The 22,381-nt window shown below is 34.8% G+C and overlaps 2 protein-coding genes across 6 annotated transcripts; both read right to left on the bottom strand.

Annotated features, from left to right (window-relative positions):
- Window positions 1-282: 282 nt before the first annotated feature.
- Window positions 283-15,017, bottom strand: LOC140046532 (uncharacterized). 5 transcript variants are annotated; one of them, XM_072091215.1, is made up of 6 exons: window positions 14,909-15,017; window positions 11,879-12,012; window positions 6,416-6,851; window positions 5,736-6,070; window positions 1,314-1,544; window positions 283-681 (listed from the first exon to the last, which is right to left on the bottom strand). In XM_072091215.1, the coding sequence occupies exons 4-6, from the start codon at window positions 6,038-6,040 to the stop codon at window positions 510-512; spliced, it is 708 nt and encodes a 235-aa protein (XP_071947316.1). In that variant the 5' UTR covers window positions 6,041-6,070; window positions 6,416-6,851; window positions 11,879-12,012; window positions 14,909-15,017; the 3' UTR covers window positions 283-509. The 5 variants fall into 5 exon arrangements, with proteins under 5 accessions (XP_071947316.1, XP_071947313.1, XP_071947317.1 ...); XM_072091212.1 differs by having other exon boundaries at window positions 6,421-6,851; XM_072091216.1 differs by lacking the exon at window positions 11,879-12,012 and having other exon boundaries at window positions 6,421-6,463; window positions 14,909-14,966.
- Window positions 15,018-15,060: 43 nt separating this feature from the next.
- LOC140047977 (uncharacterized) lies at window positions 15,061-16,744 on the bottom strand. Its single transcript, XM_072093010.1, has one exon. It carries the CDS (start codon window positions 16,477-16,479, stop codon window positions 15,127-15,129), a length of 1,353 nt encoding a protein of 450 aa, XP_071949111.1. The 5' UTR covers window positions 16,480-16,744; the 3' UTR covers window positions 15,061-15,126.
- Between the last annotated feature and the right edge of the window lie 5,637 nt (window positions 16,745-22,381).

Here is a 22,381-nt window from a genome sequence, read left to right as displayed (position 1 = left end):
ACATTAAATATAATTAATAAGTTTTAGCTTAGTAGTTAACATTATTTATTTCTTTAAATATAGTTTGGTTGTGTAACCTTAATACTGATTTAACAAATATAATGATTTTTCTAAATTTATTAATAGCCTTTTAACTAGTTTCAGTTGACTGAAAAAAACTGTACTGTGACAATATTGTAACGTATGGCGACAGTCAATAAATGGATAATTGCACAAGAATTACTGAATAACTCATTTTTCTGTAAAACTTTTATTTGTTACAAAACAATTTATTGACATTCTGTAGTTAACCTTTTCAATGTTAAGGTATTTATATTATTTGTTCCTTATACAAAAAAGTACAGTAATAATTTTCCACTTTAACATTTTTTAAGTTCATGCACCACCAGATTCAAAACTAAATGCTAATAGTATTCAGATGACATTTAGTGGTAAAATGTTAACAACTTTAAAACTACTTATTTTTCTAAAAATATAAAGCTGATTCAGCTACTCTATATGTTCTTTAACTAATAAGTATAGTCTTTAGGAATTTTGGGATATTTAAAATCAGCAGGATCTGATGGAAATTGCTCTTTAATCACTGCCACCACACAAGACGGCAATACATGTCTTTTTCGTTTGCGCTGCAGTTTCCATATCCATGTTGCAAATCTCTGGTAGGCAATTTTCTGAAACAACCTGAAAAACACATTGCGGAGAAAATGTATTTCTAATTAAACCAAAAACAGGAACAGGATATACAGTGCTGAACTTAAGCTATCTCAACGAGTGTCAGTGCTAGTAGTGAATTGTGCTAAGTGGAGAAAGGCACTATTATTTCTTGGAATTGTTTTCCTACTCACATTTCTGGCATTTTATTTTTACTGTTAAAACGCATTGAGGCTTTTGCATAAGGCCCTAAACAGCCCGAATTATTATCATCATCATCACCATCATCATTATACAGTAATCATAATAGTGATGTTTACACTTTTTAGAGTTATGCATACATAGAATGGAGTTATGCTGATCGAAATCTTACAACCAATGTTAAAGTGCTTGTATAACTCTCTTATTTATGCCTCCAGATTGCTACAAATGTTCACCCTGCGAGAAAAATATCTTCCCATCTTACAACACTTAACAATGGTATATCGGAAAATTGTTGCGTTTGAATGCAAAACAAAACTGCAATGCAAATAGCTAAGACCTCAATTTAAACTCAAGTTTAAATTGAGGTCTTAGCTATTATCCAATGTTAAAAATGTTAAACCGAAAAAACATTACTGAGTCAAAAGTCATTAAAAGAACACATTCCCTTGAAAACATACTTGTTCACAGCACAGTCACCAGGAAATAAACACGCTTTTCCTTGTACATGATGCCAAAATGAAACCTCTAAGACATCTTTGTCCAAACAGTTGGCCAGAAATGCTTTGTGAAAGGTCACACAGGTCAGATGTTGTTCCGTCTCTTCCATTTTTTCAAGGATCTCTACGGTATCTGCACAGCAATGCGATTCTCTTGCTTTTGTTGCAACTACACACTTTGTACATTTGCACCTGTAGTAAATAAAAGAGGTTTCGGTTCAGTTTTAAATGCAAAACATGCTAACATCTGAAGTCTCTATACATATTGGTATAGGCATATTAGATAGTGTTAGCCAAAGCTTAAAATAACAATTTAAAAAGATTTAAGGATTTTCCTGTGAAATTTGAATCCTATACTATATATATGTAGCAGCTGCGATGTCTAACTCATCTTGCCAGCAGAAGACGAACATTAAGTGGTGGTATAGGCCTAAAGTAGAGAGTAACAAGGCCATATACATGGCTGCAGCCGCGTGCTCAAGTTAGTGTTTACCGACCGACCAACCGACAGACATAGTGAGCTGTAGAGTCGCGTTGCACGCGACTAAAAATAGAGTTAGCCTTCAAGCTACTGCGCTGACCAAAGAGTCCTGGGATTTCCCTTTTTTATAACACGACGTATGTAAAATGGTGACATTTTTTATAACACTAATAATAAAATAAACAATAACTAAATTTTCCTTTATCGAATACTGTAGCGCATCATGTTGCTGCATTTTCGGGGGATTCCTCTTTTATCAGGGTTAGAAATTAACGGTAACTGTTAATAATGTACACAGTTTTGTTAACTTTCAGAATAAAATTGACAAATTCATCATAATATCCCCAGTAGGATGCCTGATGGACTAGGCCTAGGCTAGGGTAGTGATGCTTATTTAGGATCGATTAATATTCTTTGAAAAAACAGAATGGTATCAGCAGTAACATATTACAGCATTTTTATTGAAAATAAAACATATTGAAATTAAACTTATGTATTTCAACAATAAATCAGGGAATATTTTCCCCAGTATCGTTACACAATAAACAGAAGTTGCAATGCAAATGCAGAACCGTATCGCAAAATTGGGCTAATTGAGGCATATTAGTTACAGTACCATACCTGTCATGTCAACTGTTTTGATTTAATTGCGATTATTGTCCCGAATTCTAATGAAAAAAATATTTATAAAACGCGAAACTGCGTATCGGCAAAAGTTGACTAGAATACGTGAAGCACATCTGGTGGTTACATTAAAATGCCGATTACGTGAGGTATTTTATGATTTTAAAATGCGTCAAATTGTGTTACTTTCGTTAAATTGTGTTAAATGCGTTAATAACTCGTCAAATGTGTTAAAAAAACGCATAAAATATCTTTAAAACGTGTGAAATTCTTTCCGATTGTGTAAGATATTTTGAGATGAATTTAAAACATGTCAAATTGGTTAATAAATGCATAAAATCTGTTCAAATGCGTTAACGAAAATATACACGATGACAAATTGCTAATCAAAATGTTGAGTACTTGGCTACACAATTTATATTTCAATTAGCCATATGGGTATGCAAAAATTTTTAATGGAAATATTCCCAGGTGTAAATGCATTAAAGTTTACGCATTCCACCTAGTTTTAGCCCTACTGTACTATTATTGTTATTGTTGCTTTTTTTTAAACAAATTTAAAGTCAAAATACAAGGCTGGTTGCGATGACACATTGATAGGAAACTAGCGCAAAACTTTGACACACATGGCGTGTCATATATTCAACAATAATTTACAAATTTTCGAAACGATCACACACCGTCAATATAAATTAAAGTACATATTTTCTATGGAACGCCATCGCTGCTTCTGGCAGCAAACTTTAGTTCTATTCGGCTCTTTTAGCATTACGTTCGGCTTTTTTAGTATTCGGTGCATTTCTATTCGGCCCATTTACCATTACGTTCGGCTCTTTCAGCATTTGCCGCATTTCTATTCGGCCCATTTACCATTACGTTCAGCTCTTTCAGCATTCGGCCCATTTACCATTACGTTCGGCTCTTTCAGCATTCGGCTGTTTTTTATTCAGCCCATTTACCATTACGTTCGGCTCTTTTTTTTAAATCGGCCTTTTTTATACGGCGCAATTAAATTCTAACCTTTTACCTGAGGTCAAATAGAAGAAAATCAACGGCTGGAAATGAGTCTATGAAAGAACTTTTGATAGACTCATTTCAAGCCGTTGATTTTCTTCCATTTGACCCCATCAGTGGTGGCGCCAGCGGGGGGGCTACGGGGGCTCTAGCCCCCTCGTCGGGGAGCCTAGCCCCCCCGTCGGGGAACACGGGTACTTTTTGTCGGGGAATATAACATACAGTAAAAAACGTTCGCGTTCACTTCATATAGCTTCAGCGCCTAGAAAACCACGACGTTCCATTGACCGTGAGAGTACGTCAGAGGGCTATTATGCACTTTTATGCATTCATTATTGCCAGAGATCTAACTACTAAACAATAGCTATAGGTACGCACTTGTCTGGCGGTATCCCTTTGTACGAATCGTTCACCGTTGGGTGAGACGCGTGATATCATGTTCCATCCAGGGACCAAAATGTGTAATGTAGTTATTTTCCAGGCGAAGTTTTACCGACGGTTACCGAAGGGAACACGGGTACTTTTTGTCGGGGAATATAATATACAGTAAAAAACGTTCGCGTTCACTTGGTAGCTTCAGCGCCTAAAAAACCGCGACGTCTCATTGACCGTGAGAGTACGTCAGAGTGCTATTATGCAATTTATATGCATTCATTATTGCCAGCGATCTAACTTACTACTAAACATTAGCTAGGTACGCACTTGTCTGGCGGTATCCCTTTGTACGAATTGTTCAACGTTGGGTCGAGACGCGTGATATCAAGTTCCATCCAGGGACCAAAATGTGTAATGTAGTTATTTTCCATGCGAAGTTTACCGACGGTTCGAGTACTTTTTGTCGGGGAATATAATTCGTTCGCGTTCACTTCGTAGCTTCAGCGCCTAGAAAACCTCGACGTTTCATTGACCGTGAGAGTACGTCAGAGTGATATTATGCACTTTATATGCATTCATTATTGCCAGCGATCTAACTTACTACTAAACAATAGCTATAGGTACGCACTTGTCTGGCGGTATCCCTTTGTACGAATCGTTCAACGTTGGGTCGTGATATCATGTTCCATCCAGGGACCGAAATGTGTACCGTGTAGTTATTTTCCAGGGGAAGTTTACCGACGGTTACGTCGTGTACTGTGTCGACGTACGCTACACTACAGCAAAAACGAATTATGTTAATTGTTCGTATGTTCACCAATTTTTTAATTTACAAGTAACCTTCTGTACCGTGGGGCACCTAAAATAAATATTTCTTCTATTATTACTAAACAAAAAACATGCCATTTTCGCTTAGCCAACATCTTATTATAGCTAAGTTATTAAATTTTCAATGTCCTGTATGTCATGAATTTCTCACCACTCGGAAGTCCAGATGGTACGCAGGCATACACTTGGGAGGAATAAACTTATTTCCCCGACTGAAAAAGGTCTACGCTTGCGTTTTTAAGCCTCTGGGCCTGATGTTTCCAAAGTATAAAATGCAATTTTTTGAAGACCTGCAGCTCTAGTTTTAAACATTTTCTTAGCTCAGCCCCAACAATAAAGCTGATCATATTTCGAAGTACAAGAAGTGTATTTTCCGGGACCTAACATCTCTATTTTTCAAACATTTCTTAGCTCAGTCACAACCATGATAGGGACTTATATATTTTGTTTCATGTTTTGAAGTATAATAAGTCCAGGACCTCCAACTCTATTTTTCTAAATTTTCTTTGAACTTTTATTTTTTAAATTGAAAAATATGGATTGAAACAGTCATCGAGCATCGTTTTTTTGCACGCAGTATTTTATTTATGCATTATAAAAAATGGAAAAAATGGCTACCCTAAATCTGATTAAAATGACCTCAAATGACGCTAGAACGCGTTGCTTCCGGGGGCTTCGCCCCCTGGACCCCCACCGGGGGCCCTTGGCGGCCCCCAGCCTTGTGTTGCTCGCTTCGCTCGCATAGCCCCCTCGTCGGGGAATGTAGCCCCCGCGTCGAGAAGATCCTGGCGCTACCCCTGGACCCCATGTCAAAGGTTAGATTTTAATTGTGCCGTATAAAAAAGGACGATTTAAAAAGAGCCGAATGTAATGCAGAAATTTAGAGCCGAATAAAAAAGAGCCGAACGTAATATGGTAAATGGGCCGAATGGAAATGTGCCGAATGAGAGCCGAACGTAATGCTAAAAGAGCCGAATAGAATAAAGTTTGCTGCCGGAGGCAGCGTTGGCATTCTATAATTTTCTACTCTAGTAGGCCTACATTACTGTACGCAGACATACCAATTTGTATTTCCCACCCGCTCATCAGACCACTTGTTACCTTCCTCTTCTTCGCATTCAGATTCCTCCTCTTCCTCTTCTTCCTCCTCATCATCATCAAAGTGGTCAATGAACCAATCAATGTTATCTGATTCCTTGCCGTAGCTCTTCACACTACTACTGTCGGAAGCACTTCTTGTAGGCTCATACATATATGGCTGGATACCTAACCCTTGGGGAAAATCTTTCATAAATCTTGTATACTCAGATTCATAATACTCTTCCTCTTCATAATCAGAATCTTCATAACATTCACCGTCATCCATTTTTTTTAGAATCTTCTATCGATCGCGAGCCTAAAAGAAGTGCAATGCAACACGTGTTTTCAAATTCATCAGAAGCTTAAATATGGCACGCCAGGACGGACATAACTATCGCTGATGTTAAATTTACAAGTCGCTCGTGTTGAGTTTTCACAACGCTCGTGTTGTGACCAACACAATATGTTCACATAAAAACTAGTGATTAGAATATAGTTTATGCGAAATATTAACTATATTAATCTATAGTTATAACTGTCATCCACTTATTGTTGAAATTCGTTACTTTATCTTGAACTTATTAATATTACAGTACTAGGTTATGAAGTTTATTAATTTACTGTTTAATTGTTTAAATATTATTAACGGAAAATATAGAACCTTACGCAACACTGCAATTCTTTACATCGACTTCTAGTCAGGTACTCCCTAAAATAATTACACAAAACAAAACAGTAGTTATACAGTTGCCGTTCAGGTTCAACAGGCGAAAAAGTAAACTATACTAATCATAACCTATTAATAGCTAGCCATACTAATTATGTCCCTGAGTGGCCTCGCAGTTACAATAGTGACACTGTAGGCCTACATGCTGTTGCGGTATATGTTAATAATATACTAAACTAAATCATTACATAAAGCTACTTCTAAAAATAAAATATTAGTCTTATAAATGGCATAATAATTGTATACAAACAAGAAAATAGTAATATTGATTCTACTTACAGTTAACAAATCACTAAACTGAGTTTGTTAGGCCTATCGGTTTCAGTTTTATAAAACGGCTTATTTCAATTCGGGTTGTCTCCCTTCTTCCCTTAATTTTAATGGATACTTAATGATAGGCCTACATATTTGCGCACGTGTTTATCATTGAGAAACATTTTTGAATAAAGTTATTAAAAAATCAATATGAAACGACGTCGAATAACAGTTTATTTACGAACAAGAAAGTTAACAATACGAAGTATATATATATAAAATTAAAGTATTAGATTGTTCTGGAATACACGTATCATTTCAGCTTTAAAAAATAGTGATTTCAAATGCAGGAAGATAATGGAAATAAGTTTGACCTTTGGTTACTTTTTTGTGTTACCCTGAATTCATTCTTTGTATTTTTTTTTATGTTGTGTTATTTTATGAATTCGAATAAAGAAATGAAAAAAAAATAGGCCTACATGTCGTTTACAGGAACGATAAATAGACACGGTGACAATGTAGTCAACTCAAATTAGCAGCCTGGGAATTACTTCAGAAAGAGAAAGTCACTAAATGAGTCAAATTTAAACAAATCCAATTTGTGTTTTGTATGTTACATTAGGGTTGAGGGATGGGGAAAAGAATGGTTGCAAAGGAACGATAAATAGACAAGGTGATTTGCCCAGATGGCTCTCGAATACAGGAACTTTGGCGCGGCGTTAATAACTGGAAATTGTAAAAATGAAAACAGTCAAACACGATGTAATTTGTAGCCAAATTTAATTGCCATCATGAGAATGAACAATACCATGAAAGCCCCTGTGTTCTAATGGTTAGGACATCTGCATATCAAGCAGAAGGTTCCGGGTTCGAGTCTCGGTTGGGGCGACTTTTTCTCATTCTGACAGATTTCCTCATCTCTATCGTTATTGTATTTACTTTACTTGCTTACTTGTAATTAGTCCAGTCCCTAAGGGGAAATGATGTTACCATAGTGGATACAAGTGTGCCCTTGGCATGTTGATAGAACATGATATGGAGATACCAAAACAAAGTTACTGGAAATCTGATTTGACCTCTGTGACCTCTGACCTCAATTTTTATATTTCTATCTTAAACAGCCATATCTCCGCAACGGGTTTGACAATTGAAATGATATTGGTGTCAAATAGATCAGAGGGTACATATTTATATTCGCTCTAATAGAACTTTTTAAAAAAAAACGACCGGAAATGTAATTTCTCAATGTTTTGACCTTTGACCTTGGCTTACTATATCTCAATAACTACTGGTCAAAATTTCTTGAAATTTGTTTCAAATTGTTAAGAGCATACATATTTATATATACTCTAATTAAACATGTTCTTCCAAATCCACAGGAAATGTCATTTACTGACCTTTGACCTTTAATGTTTAAATATGTCTGTATCTCTGTAACAAAATGTCATAAAAAGTTCAACTTGGTGTCAAAATGTTCAAAATGTAAACATTTATATTAGCTCTAATAGAAGATGTTATCATATTTTTACTGGAAATGCCAGTTTGAGGTATGACCAGGATATACTGTTAAGCGTGCGTGTGTCATACTTATAATAATATACCTAAAATATAGATTTAGTGGACCAGAACTACATTCAATATCCTATTTAGCCTTTTACAATTTTCTTAAAACTTAATGTTTAATTTAATTTCAATATATAATTCCATCGCATGGTAGGCCTACACCGTAAGAGCAACACTTAATATCAACAAAAAATTAGATAAACTTAAAGTTAAATAACATTTAAAAAAAAACAAAGAAAATCAGGATCTTAAAGAAAGAAAAGAAGAATTAACCAATGCGATTTGATACTCATAAAACATATGACCTAATTATCAATTAATTGCTTGAAGTATGCTGAAAAAATAAAATGTTTGAAACAGTGAGGAAAAAGCGAAGAAAAGAAAAACATATGTTTAAAATATTAGAAATCTGAAAAGGATCAAAGACAAATTAATTACAAAGCTGATTTCTTTTCAAGAACATACTGTAGTGGAATATAAAAGGAAAACAAACCAGTGAGCAGTCAAAATTACCATCTTGGCTTGATGAGGCAATAACACATCCAGCTCATAACACTATACAACAAAATCTTTGAAACCAGAAGAAATTAAGAGAAGCAATGATAATTATACTTTAATCCACAAAAACATGACAAAACTGACATCAACCATTACCGACCAAACGAACATTATCACATGTACACAAATAATTTACAAAAGTAATCAAAAAACAAAATCAGAGACCGACTAGAAGTAAATAAACCAATATATAAGGCTTTATACAGTAGGACCATCTTATACAGTTTGTCAATCAACTAAAATAAAAAGGAAATGAATATCACCAAATCTTTGATTTAGAGATTATCAGAAAGCATTTGACTCAATAAAACAGGCATTACCATATTAGAGGGAAATATTATACCTCAACAAATATTGATATATTACGATCGTTCAAAGAGAAGTTAAGGAAGATCAGTAACACAAGGCGACACTTAAGATCTTCACTGCACTGGAAGAGGTGTTTAATCAAAGAGCTAATCTAAAAAATAGAGTAAATATCACTTTAAAGACAAAATAAACAGTTAATTTATCCAAAATCACATTGACTTCCAGCCTATTTTTTGCTTTGAATTACAGTTTTTTTGGGTATGCACTATATCATTTTTTTTTCAATCCAATTTTGGTGAAACTATTATGTGTGACATTAAAATTGCATATTCAACAAAAATATTTGTCAAAATTACTTTTGACAGGGGGAAAATAAGTATATCTTTAATAGCATGTGATATTATTAGCAAATATTTCAAATGTAGTTTTAAAACTTTCGGATTCCCATTACAAACAATTGCCATAATTCTGATAACATTACAATACACCCATCCTCTGGGACTTATTTTCAAATGCAGCTAAAAACTTTCCAGTACAATTCGGGCCATTTTGATGTGTATAGATGCATGCAGTAGCATTGGAAAAGCAGGAGAGGGGGAGGTGGTTGGGTTGATGGAGAGACACATATTTTTTACATGTTTGTCTACACTATAAACTAGTTTAACAAAAAAGGTGTGATGTGCCCAAATATGGTAGTGATATGTCATTCATCGTGTCCATATATGGGCACATCACATTTTTTTGTCACATAAAAATGTTATAGTGTAGACAGAGTTTAACATTTGTGTAACATGTAACAAAAATATGTGTCTCTCCATCCACCCCAACCCCCTCCCCTCTCTCGATCTCTTTTTATAGATTATAAATTGCTAAATATATGCAAAACGATGGGTCATAGCTCAAAATGACATTTCCAATTGAATTCTGACAAAATATTTTGTTAGAGCAAATATAAATGTGTATATTCTAAACAATTTGACACCAAACTGAACTTTTTAGGACAAATAGTTACCGAGATATTGACATATTCAAACATTAGAGGTCAAGGGTCAAAAAAGCTTAATTTATGGTAATTTTTTGAAAAAAGTTTCTATTAGACTAAATATTAGATTTATTTTCTTAACATTTTGAGCCCATTCTCAAATCTCTGAGATTGCGTGTTATTGAGATATTAGGCAATCAAGGTCAAAGGTCAAACTGAAAAATAAAGCCTTTGCGGCCATTTTTGTACAATTTTTTTCATTATAGCGAATATAAATATATATCTTCCAAGCATTTTGAAAAAAAAATAAATGCAAAATGTCCCTGCGTTGTCAAGATATGGCGATTTTTAGTTATATAATAGAAAAATATAAAAATTGAGGTCAGAGGTCACAGAGGTCAAATCAGATTTCCAGTAACTTTGTTTTGGCATCTCCACACTGTACTCTACCAAACTGCTATATTGAAAAATTTGTATCCAGTCTGGTAACATCCCACCCCTTTTTCTCCCCTTAGGGACTGGACTAAATCCCTCATAGTCGTATGAATAGAGGGAAATTGAGGCGAAGCATAATTGCTTATAAGCCCCTCGCAGTTATCATGTCATTTTGTACAAACGGTGTAAACTTTAATGGATGGTTTACCCAAGCCTCATTTAGCCTATTTTTAAACAAATTTAAAGAACTAGCTGAAACAACAAAACAACATAGTCTGAAAGACCATTCCACAGAAGTACAACTCTGAACGAAAAAGAATTCCTTCTCAAGTTTAACAACTTTGCCCGATGAAACTTTAATTTATACCTATGTCCACGGGTCCTTAAATCGACATCTAATTAAAAAAAAATCACTTGAGACAGACTCCATACAATTTATAATTTTGAAAACTTGGATCATGTTAGCACTATGGCGTCTATAAATTAAAGTTGGTAAATCTAATATCCTCAAACGTTCCTTATATGATAATTTACGTAACCCTGGAATCATTCTAGTAGCTCTTTGCTGAACTTTCTAAAGCAAATCTTGATCTTTCTTAAGTATAGGATTTACAACTGTATTACACTATTCAAGCATACTTGCTTGATGTTGAACTCCCAGGTCTTTTTCACATTTTTCCTCCGATAATAAATAACCCGACATTTCATAAAGAAATCGTTGGACATTATTTCCGTAATTTTTGTTCATTAAATGGTAATTGTCACATTTTGAACCATTTAGAAGCATTGTCTAGATCTGTTCGTAATAATTCCGAGTCCGCAATATCATTAACAATCCTGTAAATCTTCATATCGTCAGCAAACAAATAGACGAATTTATCAAATCAGGCAAGTCGTTTATAAAAATAGAAAAAAAACTTGGACCGATACCACTTCCCTGAGGAATTCCACTTTTATTTCGGGAAAGATCACTATTTACTCGGACACACTGAATACGACCCGATAGAAATTCCTTGAGCCATGCCAGTAACGAACCAGTTATACCAACATTTTGCAATTTAACAATTAAACTCTGATGCGGAACGCTATCAAAGGCTTTTTAATAATCCAAATAAACATAATCAAAATTTTCAGATTTTTAGTCTAGTCCAATCCTCTAAAACTTCCCAACAACAACGTTCCTGTCTAAAACCAAACTGCACATCAGATAGAAGTTTATTTGACTCTAAATAAACAACAAGTTCATCCCTGATAACTCTTTCCATTATCTTCCCAACGACCGAAGTTAGGCTTACCTGTCTATAATTTGATGGGTCCCATTTATCTCCCTTCTTGAATAACGGTACAATGGCTTCTTTCCATGATTTAGGGACAGTGCCATTTTCAAATAACCGAGTAAACACAACACTCAATGGGAATGCAATAACATCTTTAATTTAAAAAAGAACACGAGGATGAAAATCATCAGGACCTGCAGACTTCTCCACATTCAAGCCTGATAACATTTTCAACACAACCTCTTCAGAAAACAACATCAGATAAATTTAATTTAGTACTTAATTTGACCTCGGGAATATTGGACAAATCCTCATCACAAAACACTGATTCAAACAAGGCCATATAGATGCTTAGTGTTTACCGACCGACCGACCAACCTACCAACTGACCGAAATTACTGAACATGCTTAAAAATGTTGAAATGTTTAAAAACAGTTATATTTTTTTAATTTACACGTGCGTAGCCTGTCACTTTTGACGTGCTCGTATAACGTAATTTCGAGTTGAAAAGTAAGTCAAGAAAACAGAAATCGGGCAAAAAGAGTGCGCAATAACATTTAACGCGCAGTGCGCGCGCAAAAATCTGCGCAATCATGGCAATTTTGTAAACGCTTAAAATTGCCTGAAACGTACTCTTATTTCATCGAAAATAAATTTTGAAAATGTTAAGCACGCGTACGCATGCGTTACATGCGCTACGCACGTAATTGTATTGCCATATGATGATTTATGCCCTGAAATTTATGAGTACCAAATTTTATTTAATTGTGATTCATGGTTGTGAAGATATGATTACAAACGTGATTTCGTTAAATCGTGCGTAGACCGCGTAATTTTTTATTGCGCACCGTGGAAAAATAACCACATCGATTCCTGGCCATAAGGAATATACTGTGAAAAATTGACTTAGCTAGATTAAACTGATATCAAGATAAGGTCAGAAAGCGATAAAACGTATAGTGATACCGGACCGACAGACAGACCGACAGACCGACCGACCGACATAGTGAACTAGAGAGTCGCTTCCACGCGACTAGAGAGTCGCTTCCACGCGACTAAAAATAATTCAGCAAATTAGCTTTTTCCAAATCATCTGTTACTTTAACTCCACCACTATCTACTAAATCAGGGATACCAGAAGGTATATTTAACTGAGAACGAACATAACGCCAAAAAGATATCTCATTTGATTTAGCTTCCGCAGCAATCTTATTTTCAAACTCCGACTTAGTATTTCTAATTAAATTAACCGAATCATTTCTTTTTCTCGTAAACCTTTCCCATTTACTAATAGTGTTTTCCGCTTTCTCTTTGCTTTAACGATTTCTTCCAAGCTTTATTTTTTTATTTTATAGATTTTTCAATCGCTGTTGTCATCCAAAGGTTTAACATTTTTAGCTCCCATTTTTCTCATTGGAATAGTGACTAGGATTTTATATTTCTTTTACGTTGTGTTTGTTTAATTTGTTGATTTGTATTATATTTTGTAAAATGTATCTTTTGCCTGAATAAACAATAATAAAAATAATACATTCTGAAACTGCTTAGCCAATAATATTATTAAACACTTCCCAAGACTGCAAGTCAGACTTTCCCACAAAAATATTGTTCCACTCTACATTTCTAAGAATAATTCGCATCTTATCATAATCCCCATGCTTATAACATAAATAATTAAATTTCAGTAGGCCTATATCAATGGGCGGTTTAGAATTTATTCTGTGCCTGTGATGTTGGAATAGGGAATGGGAATAGACTCTTGGAAGAGAGATTGAAATGTTCTATTCATCGCCAAGCAATCCTTTTGTATAAACGTATTATTAGATCTATCAAAATAGTATGTATTTAAAGCTCAGGTACAGGCATGAATTTTAAATATAATATCTGGTTAATTGTACATCATAAATCAAATATTTGTAACAGAAATCGAGACGAAAAAAAACATGAATTTCCCTTAATATGGTCAAATACAAAATTTGGCAAAATTCTTCCATAAAAAACAGAAAGACTTTTTTTCAGTAGTTAGGTAGTTAACCTAATGTAATGTAATGTCTGGTGACTCCCTAGACGGTGAAAAAAGATGGTGGATATACAGTGGATAATTTTTGCTATAGCATGAAAATTAAAAGCTGAAGTTGAATAAAAATATCAGAAATGTAATATTCAAGTTATATTACCTATATTTAGTCATCTGATAACATTTTTTACCACACCGTTTATTTTTCATAGCTTTTTAAAATGCCTCTCTATTTACAAAATTTGTGTACAAAAGAATAGAGATTTTACTATGTAATTTGAACTATCCCCCCACTGATAAGAAAGTGCTTATTTTCAACAAGCTTGTGTAACACAAATAAAATCCCAAAAATTATGAAACATAGGGACCGGGAAACTATAGATCGATAATTATTGGAATGTATGATCAATAGAAATGTTTTGCCCGCACATGGCCTTTAAAGAAAATCGGCTGGTCTTCAACATTATGATGTTGTACTCGAGCTGTTTGTTTTGACCGGTTGTCAGCTAATAAAAACAATTATCGTAGAAGGAGATAGGTAAGTGCGAAGCATCCTCGTAAATTTGCGGGTATTTTTCGACATCGACATCCATTGGACAGTGTAAACCACGATCGAAAAACACCTGGGGCAAATCGTTGAATCTAAATTCATTTTAATCGCCAATAACTAATTAATTATGTAACTCAACTTAATTAGTACACAGGGTTGGTGGTTAAAATCAGTACGTACGAACCAACCATCGAGTAAAAATTCTAAAAGTAACGCGCGATTTACCGAATTTTGCCCTTACGTAAATTTATAATTATACAGATTAGTTGCATTAATTGATTATAATTAAAATACAAGTTATATTTAGTTTTCCTTCTTACACCGGCTTCGAGCTTACCCCTAGACGCCCGTACGTTCTCATCGTCGCACTTGTGAACGCAACGCAATCAAAACAGGATTCCAAGTGAATAATGATCAAACAATCCGCAGAACACGCGGAAACACCGGCGAAAAAAAAAGTAATTTAATAGTTTTGCTTACTGTTGCATGCTACACGAGAGTTTTATTTCCGGCCAAATAGAGGTGCCATTTATCTTGAATTGTATTTGCGTGAGTACCACTTCCGGCCATCTAAGGGTGTCATATAACAAATTAACACCTCCCCCCCCCCCATACCACTCCCTAGTCAGATCCTGGCTGCAGCCCTAGATCATGGCAATCAATGAATGCTCTATTAATAAAAAATAAACGGAATGTTATTAATTGAAAAATATATATAGATAGAATGACAAAATTATGATAATCAATACGAATAACAAGGCCTGTTTTTCTCTTTTTAGTATCTTTTCACGTTCCAGATTTCTGCTTCTTTCTAGTTCTAAGCTTGCTCTCTCATCACGTGATGATATAATCTGCATATTGTATCGATATCGTGCTTCAGACTGTATCCCATCAAGTTCCGATTGATATCTTCTAATAATGATTTCACCTTCTCTGATTGCCTCTTCTACAATTTTACTTTTGTCTTCGTTTAATCTTTCAATCTTAGAAAGGGAAGTCTCTAACCTATCTCTTAAGTTACGATTTTCGGATTCTGTTTTTTCAAGCTCCTTTTGATATGTTGTCAGGATCTTTTCTTGATGCTTTCTTGTTCTCATTGCACTTTCTGCAATTTCAACTTTTTCGAATTTTAAGCTTTCTTTTTCTTCAGCTAATGAATCAATTTTAGTTTGTAATTGAATTTGTTGTTTACGATGTTCAGATACCATTTTCTCAAGCTCCTTTTGATATCCGTTCTTGATATTTTCATGTTCTTGCTTGTCTCTGCGCAAACGTTCTGCATTTTGAGTATTTTCTACATTTAAGCTTCCAATTTCATCAACCAATGATTCAATTTGCACTTGGAGTGCATACTGTAACTCATAATGTTCAGATCTTACTTTATCCATTTCAGTTTCATGCCTTTTAGTAATATTTACAAGTTGTTCCTGTTTTGTTTTTGCAAGTTTTATCATTTTATTTTTGTCTGTATTTAAATCTTTAATCTCACCACTCAATGAGTCTGCTTTTGTTTGACATTGAGAATGTTCCAATACTATATTTGCATTGGCGAGTTCTAGTTCTGCTATTTTCTTTTCATTTCTGTACGTTTGTTTACAGTATTCTTCAAATGACTTCGCAGGAGTCGCAGGACACACACTGTGATCGTCATGTAAATGATGATCACGGCAAACAATACATATTAGTTTATTACATGTTTCGCACCACACGTTTAAAACTTGATTGTGGCCAGCTTTGTCACATACAGGAAGTTTAACCCTTGTTCTACCGACTTTTCGTAAGCATTGCTTTGCATCTTCGATCACAAAAGACGAAGGAAGTCCTTCTAATCCAGTGATTGGAATTTCGCCTGAACTTCTACACAAAGCACATTTAATATTACTTGGGTTGTCATTCTCATTATTGGCTTCACATTGATTACGTAGACATTTTAAGCAAAATGAATGTCCACAATGAAGTAACTTAGGTTGCTCCATTTCATCGAAGCACATGGGACAGTCGGTAAGATTTTCTACAAACGTCACTATCGGGCTCTTTTCCAGTTCAGCCATGTTGTGTTTCTTGCACTATGAAACCAGTTTTCTGGTTCCCAACTCTTTATACAGCGTGTACTTTTTTTTTCGTTTTTATTTAATTTATCCTTTAGTGAATAGAGAGGAATATATGAAGGCACATTTGATCGTTAAGGCTACACAAAGTATGCAACGATGTTTCCGTGGTAGTACCAGCATACAATAGCAACAGCATCCAAACAATAACTGGTCACCACAAAAGAAAATAATTTTAATATAATTAATATATGAAGAGACAGGAATATAATTTATATATACTGATACATTTTTTTTAAATGATCAAGACGATATGGTCATACGAAACCGTGGAAGAAAAAAACAGGTTGGTCTAGTCTTCCTCGAATATAAGGACCACTTTTGGGACGCATGTTTAGTAGTTTTTGGCAGATTTGGTCTCTAACTCTCTAACTTTAACTTTCTAACTAAATTACACTATTTAGAGGATTAAATTCAGAATGGTTATTTGGGAGCACCTATTACAATAATAGACAGGCGATCATTCGTGGCGTCAGTAAAGCGGCCCTTAGTTGGAGGGATACATAATCGACCACATCTCGTAAGCGACCACACCTCTCGTAAGTGACCACACCTCTTAACGACCACACCTCTCGTAAGTGACCATCTCTTTAAAAGGACCACAACCTCTCTCTCGACGAGAGGTGGGGTCGTTAAGAGACGTCGTTGTTACGGAAGATGGTCGATTATGAGAAGCGGTCTCTTAAGGGGGGTGGTGGTCCTTTAAAAGAGGTCGTCACTTACGAGAGGTGTGGTCGCTTACGAAAGGTGGTCTTTTAAAAGAGGTGGTCGTTCAATAGAGGTGGTCACTTACGAGAGGTGATCGTTACGAGAGGTGATCCGTTACGGGAGGTTGTGGTCGATTATGAGAAGCACCCTTATGAGAGGTGGTCGCTATAACGATGTATGGTCTGTTTTAAGGAGATGTCCCCTTTTTGAAAGTCGCGTCGGCGTTTTCGTCCGTAGTAACGGGGGCGCTATAGTTCCGTTTCGACTTCAGTTTTTATTTCGACTTCAGTTTTTATTTCGACTTCCTTTTGACTCCAAACTTGTTTAGTAACTTATTGTGAATACCACACCTTAAAATTGGGCCTCAGAGTACATTTAAGAAGAATCACATAAAAAGTAACAAATAAATCCTTTAAATTGATGATTTTACAGACATGTTTCTAGCATACAGTTCGCGAGTTTAGCATACTCGAAGTTCAATATTTTCGATTTGTTGATTTTAATTCTTAAAAGTTAACGAAAACTGCGAAAACCAGTATCAACAGTAACATTTTTGTTGCATTGACAATGACAAAATATGTTAAAAGTGAACGTAATTTTAACCAATAAATGCATTAAATATACGCATTATACTGAGTTTTTAGCCCTCTATTATGATTGCTCTTTTGGCGCTCCATAGAAACAACAACATTGAACATGGAGTATGCGAGATTCACGAACCGATGTGCGAGAAACACGTTTGCAAATTCATCAATTTAAAGAATGTATTTGTTACTTTTTGTGTGATCTCCTTCGTAAAAAAGTATTTTGAGGCCTAATGCTAAGGTGTGGTACTCACGATAAAGTTACTTAACACATTTCAAGTCGAAATAAATGGCAGGTGCGAAACGGAATTATAGCCGCCAGTCATTTCGGCCGCCGGTTATGGAACGCCCAAAATCATGAAACGCCAAAAAAGACAAAATATGTATTGTTCATTTCGGCCGCCAGAATCGTCAATATTGTTAATAACGTATTGTTACTTACTTACTTGTCAAAAAGGGTGTATACATGTGCCTATCGCCTGAATAGACGTGTGTAAATAGTGTCAGATGAAATCGGTCGCGCTTGAAATCGATCGCGTTTGAAATCGGTCGCGATAAAATAAACATCCGGTATTTTGTATGGAGCGCCGCTAGATACGCTTTTTATCCTATTAGTTACGTTTGATATCGGTCGCGTTTTATTTTGGTCGCGCTAATTTGTATATGGCGCATTAGATACATTTTTAATGAAAACGGTCATTATGTTTTTAGTTAATTGTGAATATTGGAATTTCTAATAATACTGTTTGACATTTTTTTAAACCTCGATCGTTATTTTTTAAGTACAGTAAATATTAATATTTATCTCATTATTTATAAATAATTTGTGTTTCCATTTTATCTTACAGGTTTTAATGAATTGTAATGTGTTCTTTTAGCATGCCGTTGTTTAAGGTTTTGAAAATAAATAATAATTTAATAGTGAAACAAGTAGACGCGCCTATTGCGTATTTTTAATCACAGTTAATTACGAAACTCGTTCTATACCTGCAAGTGGATACCAGCTCAATGAGGTTTATGCAATAAAGGAATTTGATGCATGATGATGATTTTTGCATTCGATATCCGCCACTCTGACGTGAGCATGGTTTAGGATAATAATAAATATATAGATAATATTCCGTTATAAATCAATCTACCAGCCCTACAGTATGTCTATGATGTACAATGATAGATGTGAGAATAATGTATGGATAATAAAGGTGGACACGATTCTCAAAGAGGTAGGCCTACTGATATTTAAACATTTAGATTTACGAACGTCGTATGGATGTTATGTGAGACTACTTACTTAATTATTTACATTAACTGGTTATTGTAAATAAAGAAATAAAAGATATTTTTCAAATTAAAATCTATAGTATCGACGTACAGTATACGTAAATTATATACATCGTTTCACAAAAACACGTGCAGGAGGCCTATAGACGTTTTAAAAGTATGGTTATTAGTAATAGACGTCATCTTTACCTGGCCATGGACAACGATCGTACGTGTTTTGTCCATGATTTGACACACTAACAAGTGCGTGCTTTTTAAAAAGGGGAAACCCCGTCAGCAAAATAACGCATTGTTAGAGGAAACAGCTGCACGATCATAGAAGGCGCATCTCCCCCAATATGGCTTATTTGGGGGTTTATTTCAGTAACTCGCCTTTTAACCATCCGCATATGATGATCATTTTTACTAACAACTATTTTAAACATTAGAAATAAAAGTATACACGTGATTTGTCTCAACAATTATTATTGTACACTTAATAATATTATCCTACATAAAGTATGTAAATAAAATAAAAAAATAAAAATTATGTGATCGAATAGTATGTTGTTAACGACATGATATAATCTGCCACAGTATGCATAAGTATAACAATGGATACGCTGGCTTTACGGGCTATACATTGTAACAATTATTGTTTTTAAATAAATTGTTCTCTTTTACGTAATTGTTTGCATAATAAAGGACAGACGTATATTCTCTATATAATATATTAATTACAGTACATATTATAACTGGAGGTAAATTATTATATGCCTGATATAATATTTACCTAATTTAATATTTAAACGTGTTTAGAAATGACTATTTTGGAAAGATACCTGTGAAATACATTTAAAATTAATAATGATTGATAACCAAATAAAAAATATCCACATAAATAATCTAGCCCCTAAAAAATATCCACATAAATAATCTAGCCCCTAAAAAATATCAATTAGGCCTAAATCTATATAAATGAAGAAAATGTATATCCCGCTAGCATGCATCCCGCTCCATACAAAATAGGGCGACCGATTTCAAACGCGACCGATATCATCAAAAAACCGTGTAAATCATTAGTTTAGTAGTTTTAACTAACACTAACACAGTGGTTGTTGTGGGGGGGGGGGGGCTGAGAGGTTGTAGGGCTCAGTCAGGAAGAAGCCGGCGAATGACAATAAAATAGCGCAACTCTATACAAATCAAAAAGTATGATCGTTTTTGTTGATTGCTGCTTGCTGTTTGAATACGCACGTCTATTCAGGCGATAGGCACATGTATACACCATTTTTTATAATTGAGGCGTGCCATACATTAACAATATTGACGATTGGCGGCCGAAATGAACAATACATATTTTGTCCTTTTTGGCGTTTCATGATTTTAGGCGTTCCATAACCGGCGGCCGAAATGACTGGCGGCCGATATGCACTGTGACCTTACGTATGAGGCAGTGCCATTACTTATTATATATTAATATTGGGTGGATTCCCAATCACCTACAAAAAAAAAATGGGGAAAACCAGACACTAACTATGTTTTGGTCGAGAATGTTATAATATTTTAATAGCCTATACACAGAAATTTTGATAAATAACAATTAATTTGTATTCTGAAACAAAAATCCCTACCTTCCCTTATAATTATATATGTGAGGTTTCTGGTAGGCCTAAAAATGTAAGTTATACAGTATCTAGCCTTTAGTAGTAGCTGAATCCGAAATGTTTGCTTTTTTAACAACTGAGACTCAGGACGACAACGAACGTCTCTAAAGTTACACTTTTCAGCTGCTTTTTTGTTATAACCTCTTGATTTTGTGTTATTCGAGATTTATAATATGATCATGATTCAGGATGGAATAACCGGGGGAATTTCCTAAAAAATAAAAAATAAGACATAATATAAAGCAATAGAGGGCGAACTAGTGAAGCGTGACGATTATTATTATAATAAACCATGGAGTAAACTCCATGAATAAACCAAAAGCAGATATTGAATTATAATATTATAAATCGCTACTAGCTAGCTTGAAAGAAGCCTCAATATTGAAAGCAATACTTAAAAAGCAAATAAAAAAACTGTTGCCATAGAAAAATTAAGGCAATGGCTAACTACATAGCCATTGATATAACAATTGTCTGAGCAAAAAGTATTACATTTTGATAAAGAAATTACGAGCATAAGAATCGAATACAAGCTTTCAGCTGAGATAAATCCTAGGCATACTTTTTAAATTCCGAGCTGGTCACTATGTCTTGACGACATCTGATAGGCAAATTTATAAAGGTCTAATATTAAAACGGTCCACCTCTGTGCATGAGGGTGGACCATTTTGAGGGCCAGGCCAGGCCCGTAGCCAGAATGCATCAGAGGGGGGTTTTCTTGACACCAAGTATTTTGCGAGCGCAGCGAGCAACTGTAGGCTGGGGGCCAGGGGGGACGCCAAGGGCCCCCGGTCGGGGTCCAGGGGGCGAAGCCCCCTGGAAGCTTTGGCTCTCAGAGCAATTTTGGTTGTTTTAATAAGCTTACAGAGACATTTTTTACCTACTAAAATCTGGGTTATGCAGAGAAATTATATAGTAGGCCTACAGTATGGAAGTTAGTAGTACTGATCATGAAATACAGCTTTATTGTTGCAAAGAGGTATATTATATTAGGCCCTTAAGTAATTTCTTATCCTATAAACATAAAAAACAAATAGTACCGTATATTTCGGTGTACAAGTCGCACCTGTGTATAAGACGCACCCATAACGGAGACTGAAATATTAGTATTTTTTATGTAGTCGATGCATAAGACGCACTTATTTCTAGGCCGAAATTTAAACATTTTACAATCAAAACAATGGTATTTTAATAATAAAATAACGATATTTGAGACATATTAGAATGAAATGATATAATTTTGTTTGATTGCCTTTATTACATCGTAATCAGTCTCTACTTCAACTGAACGTTCAATGAAAAGGGAAATCCCCATATTGTTTCAGTTACGATGCACTGTGTGGGTAGGGCTAGCCTAAGTCTATTTAAGTAACTTTAATTTCATATTATTTAAATATATACCTTCTTATTGTGTGTATGACCATTATAAAATCAATCCAAATGATGTTCAGTTTTTTGGGCTGATAATGAACCAGGAATATCATGTTGGGTAGGCCTATATGAAAATCTTTCCTATTTCCATGCATGCATTACAGCAATATGAGGAGAGAGCACTAACCATGTGCTCCTTGCCTGGTGGCCAGCAGTGTTGGCCATATACACTATAAGATTAGGGGAAGCTACTTA

Source organism: Antedon mediterranea, chromosome 4 (assembly GCF_964355755.1).
Source record: "Antedon mediterranea chromosome 4, ecAntMedi1.1, whole genome shotgun sequence".
NCBI classification, from domain to species: domain Eukaryota; kingdom Metazoa; phylum Echinodermata; class Crinoidea; order Comatulida; family Antedonidae; genus Antedon; species Antedon mediterranea.
This window is presented reverse-complemented; position numbering and strand designations above follow the sequence as displayed.

Coding starts and splice junctions, on each gene's coding strand:
- LOC140046532 (XM_072091215.1), bottom strand. CDS start 6,040: ATGGATGACGGTGAATGTTATGAAGATTCTGATTATGAAGAGGAAGAG. Junction 1,545..5,735: donor CGGGTGGGAAATACAAATTG/GTATGTCTGCGT, acceptor TATTTACTACAG/GTGCAAATGTACAAAGTGTG. Junction 682..1,313: donor GGTGACTGTGCTGTGAACAA/GTATGTTTTCAA, acceptor TGTGTTTTTCAG/GTTGTTTCAGAAAATTGCCT.
- LOC140047977 (XM_072093010.1), bottom strand. CDS start 16,479: ATGGCTGAACTGGAAAAGAGCCCGATAGTGACGTTTGTAGAAAATCTT.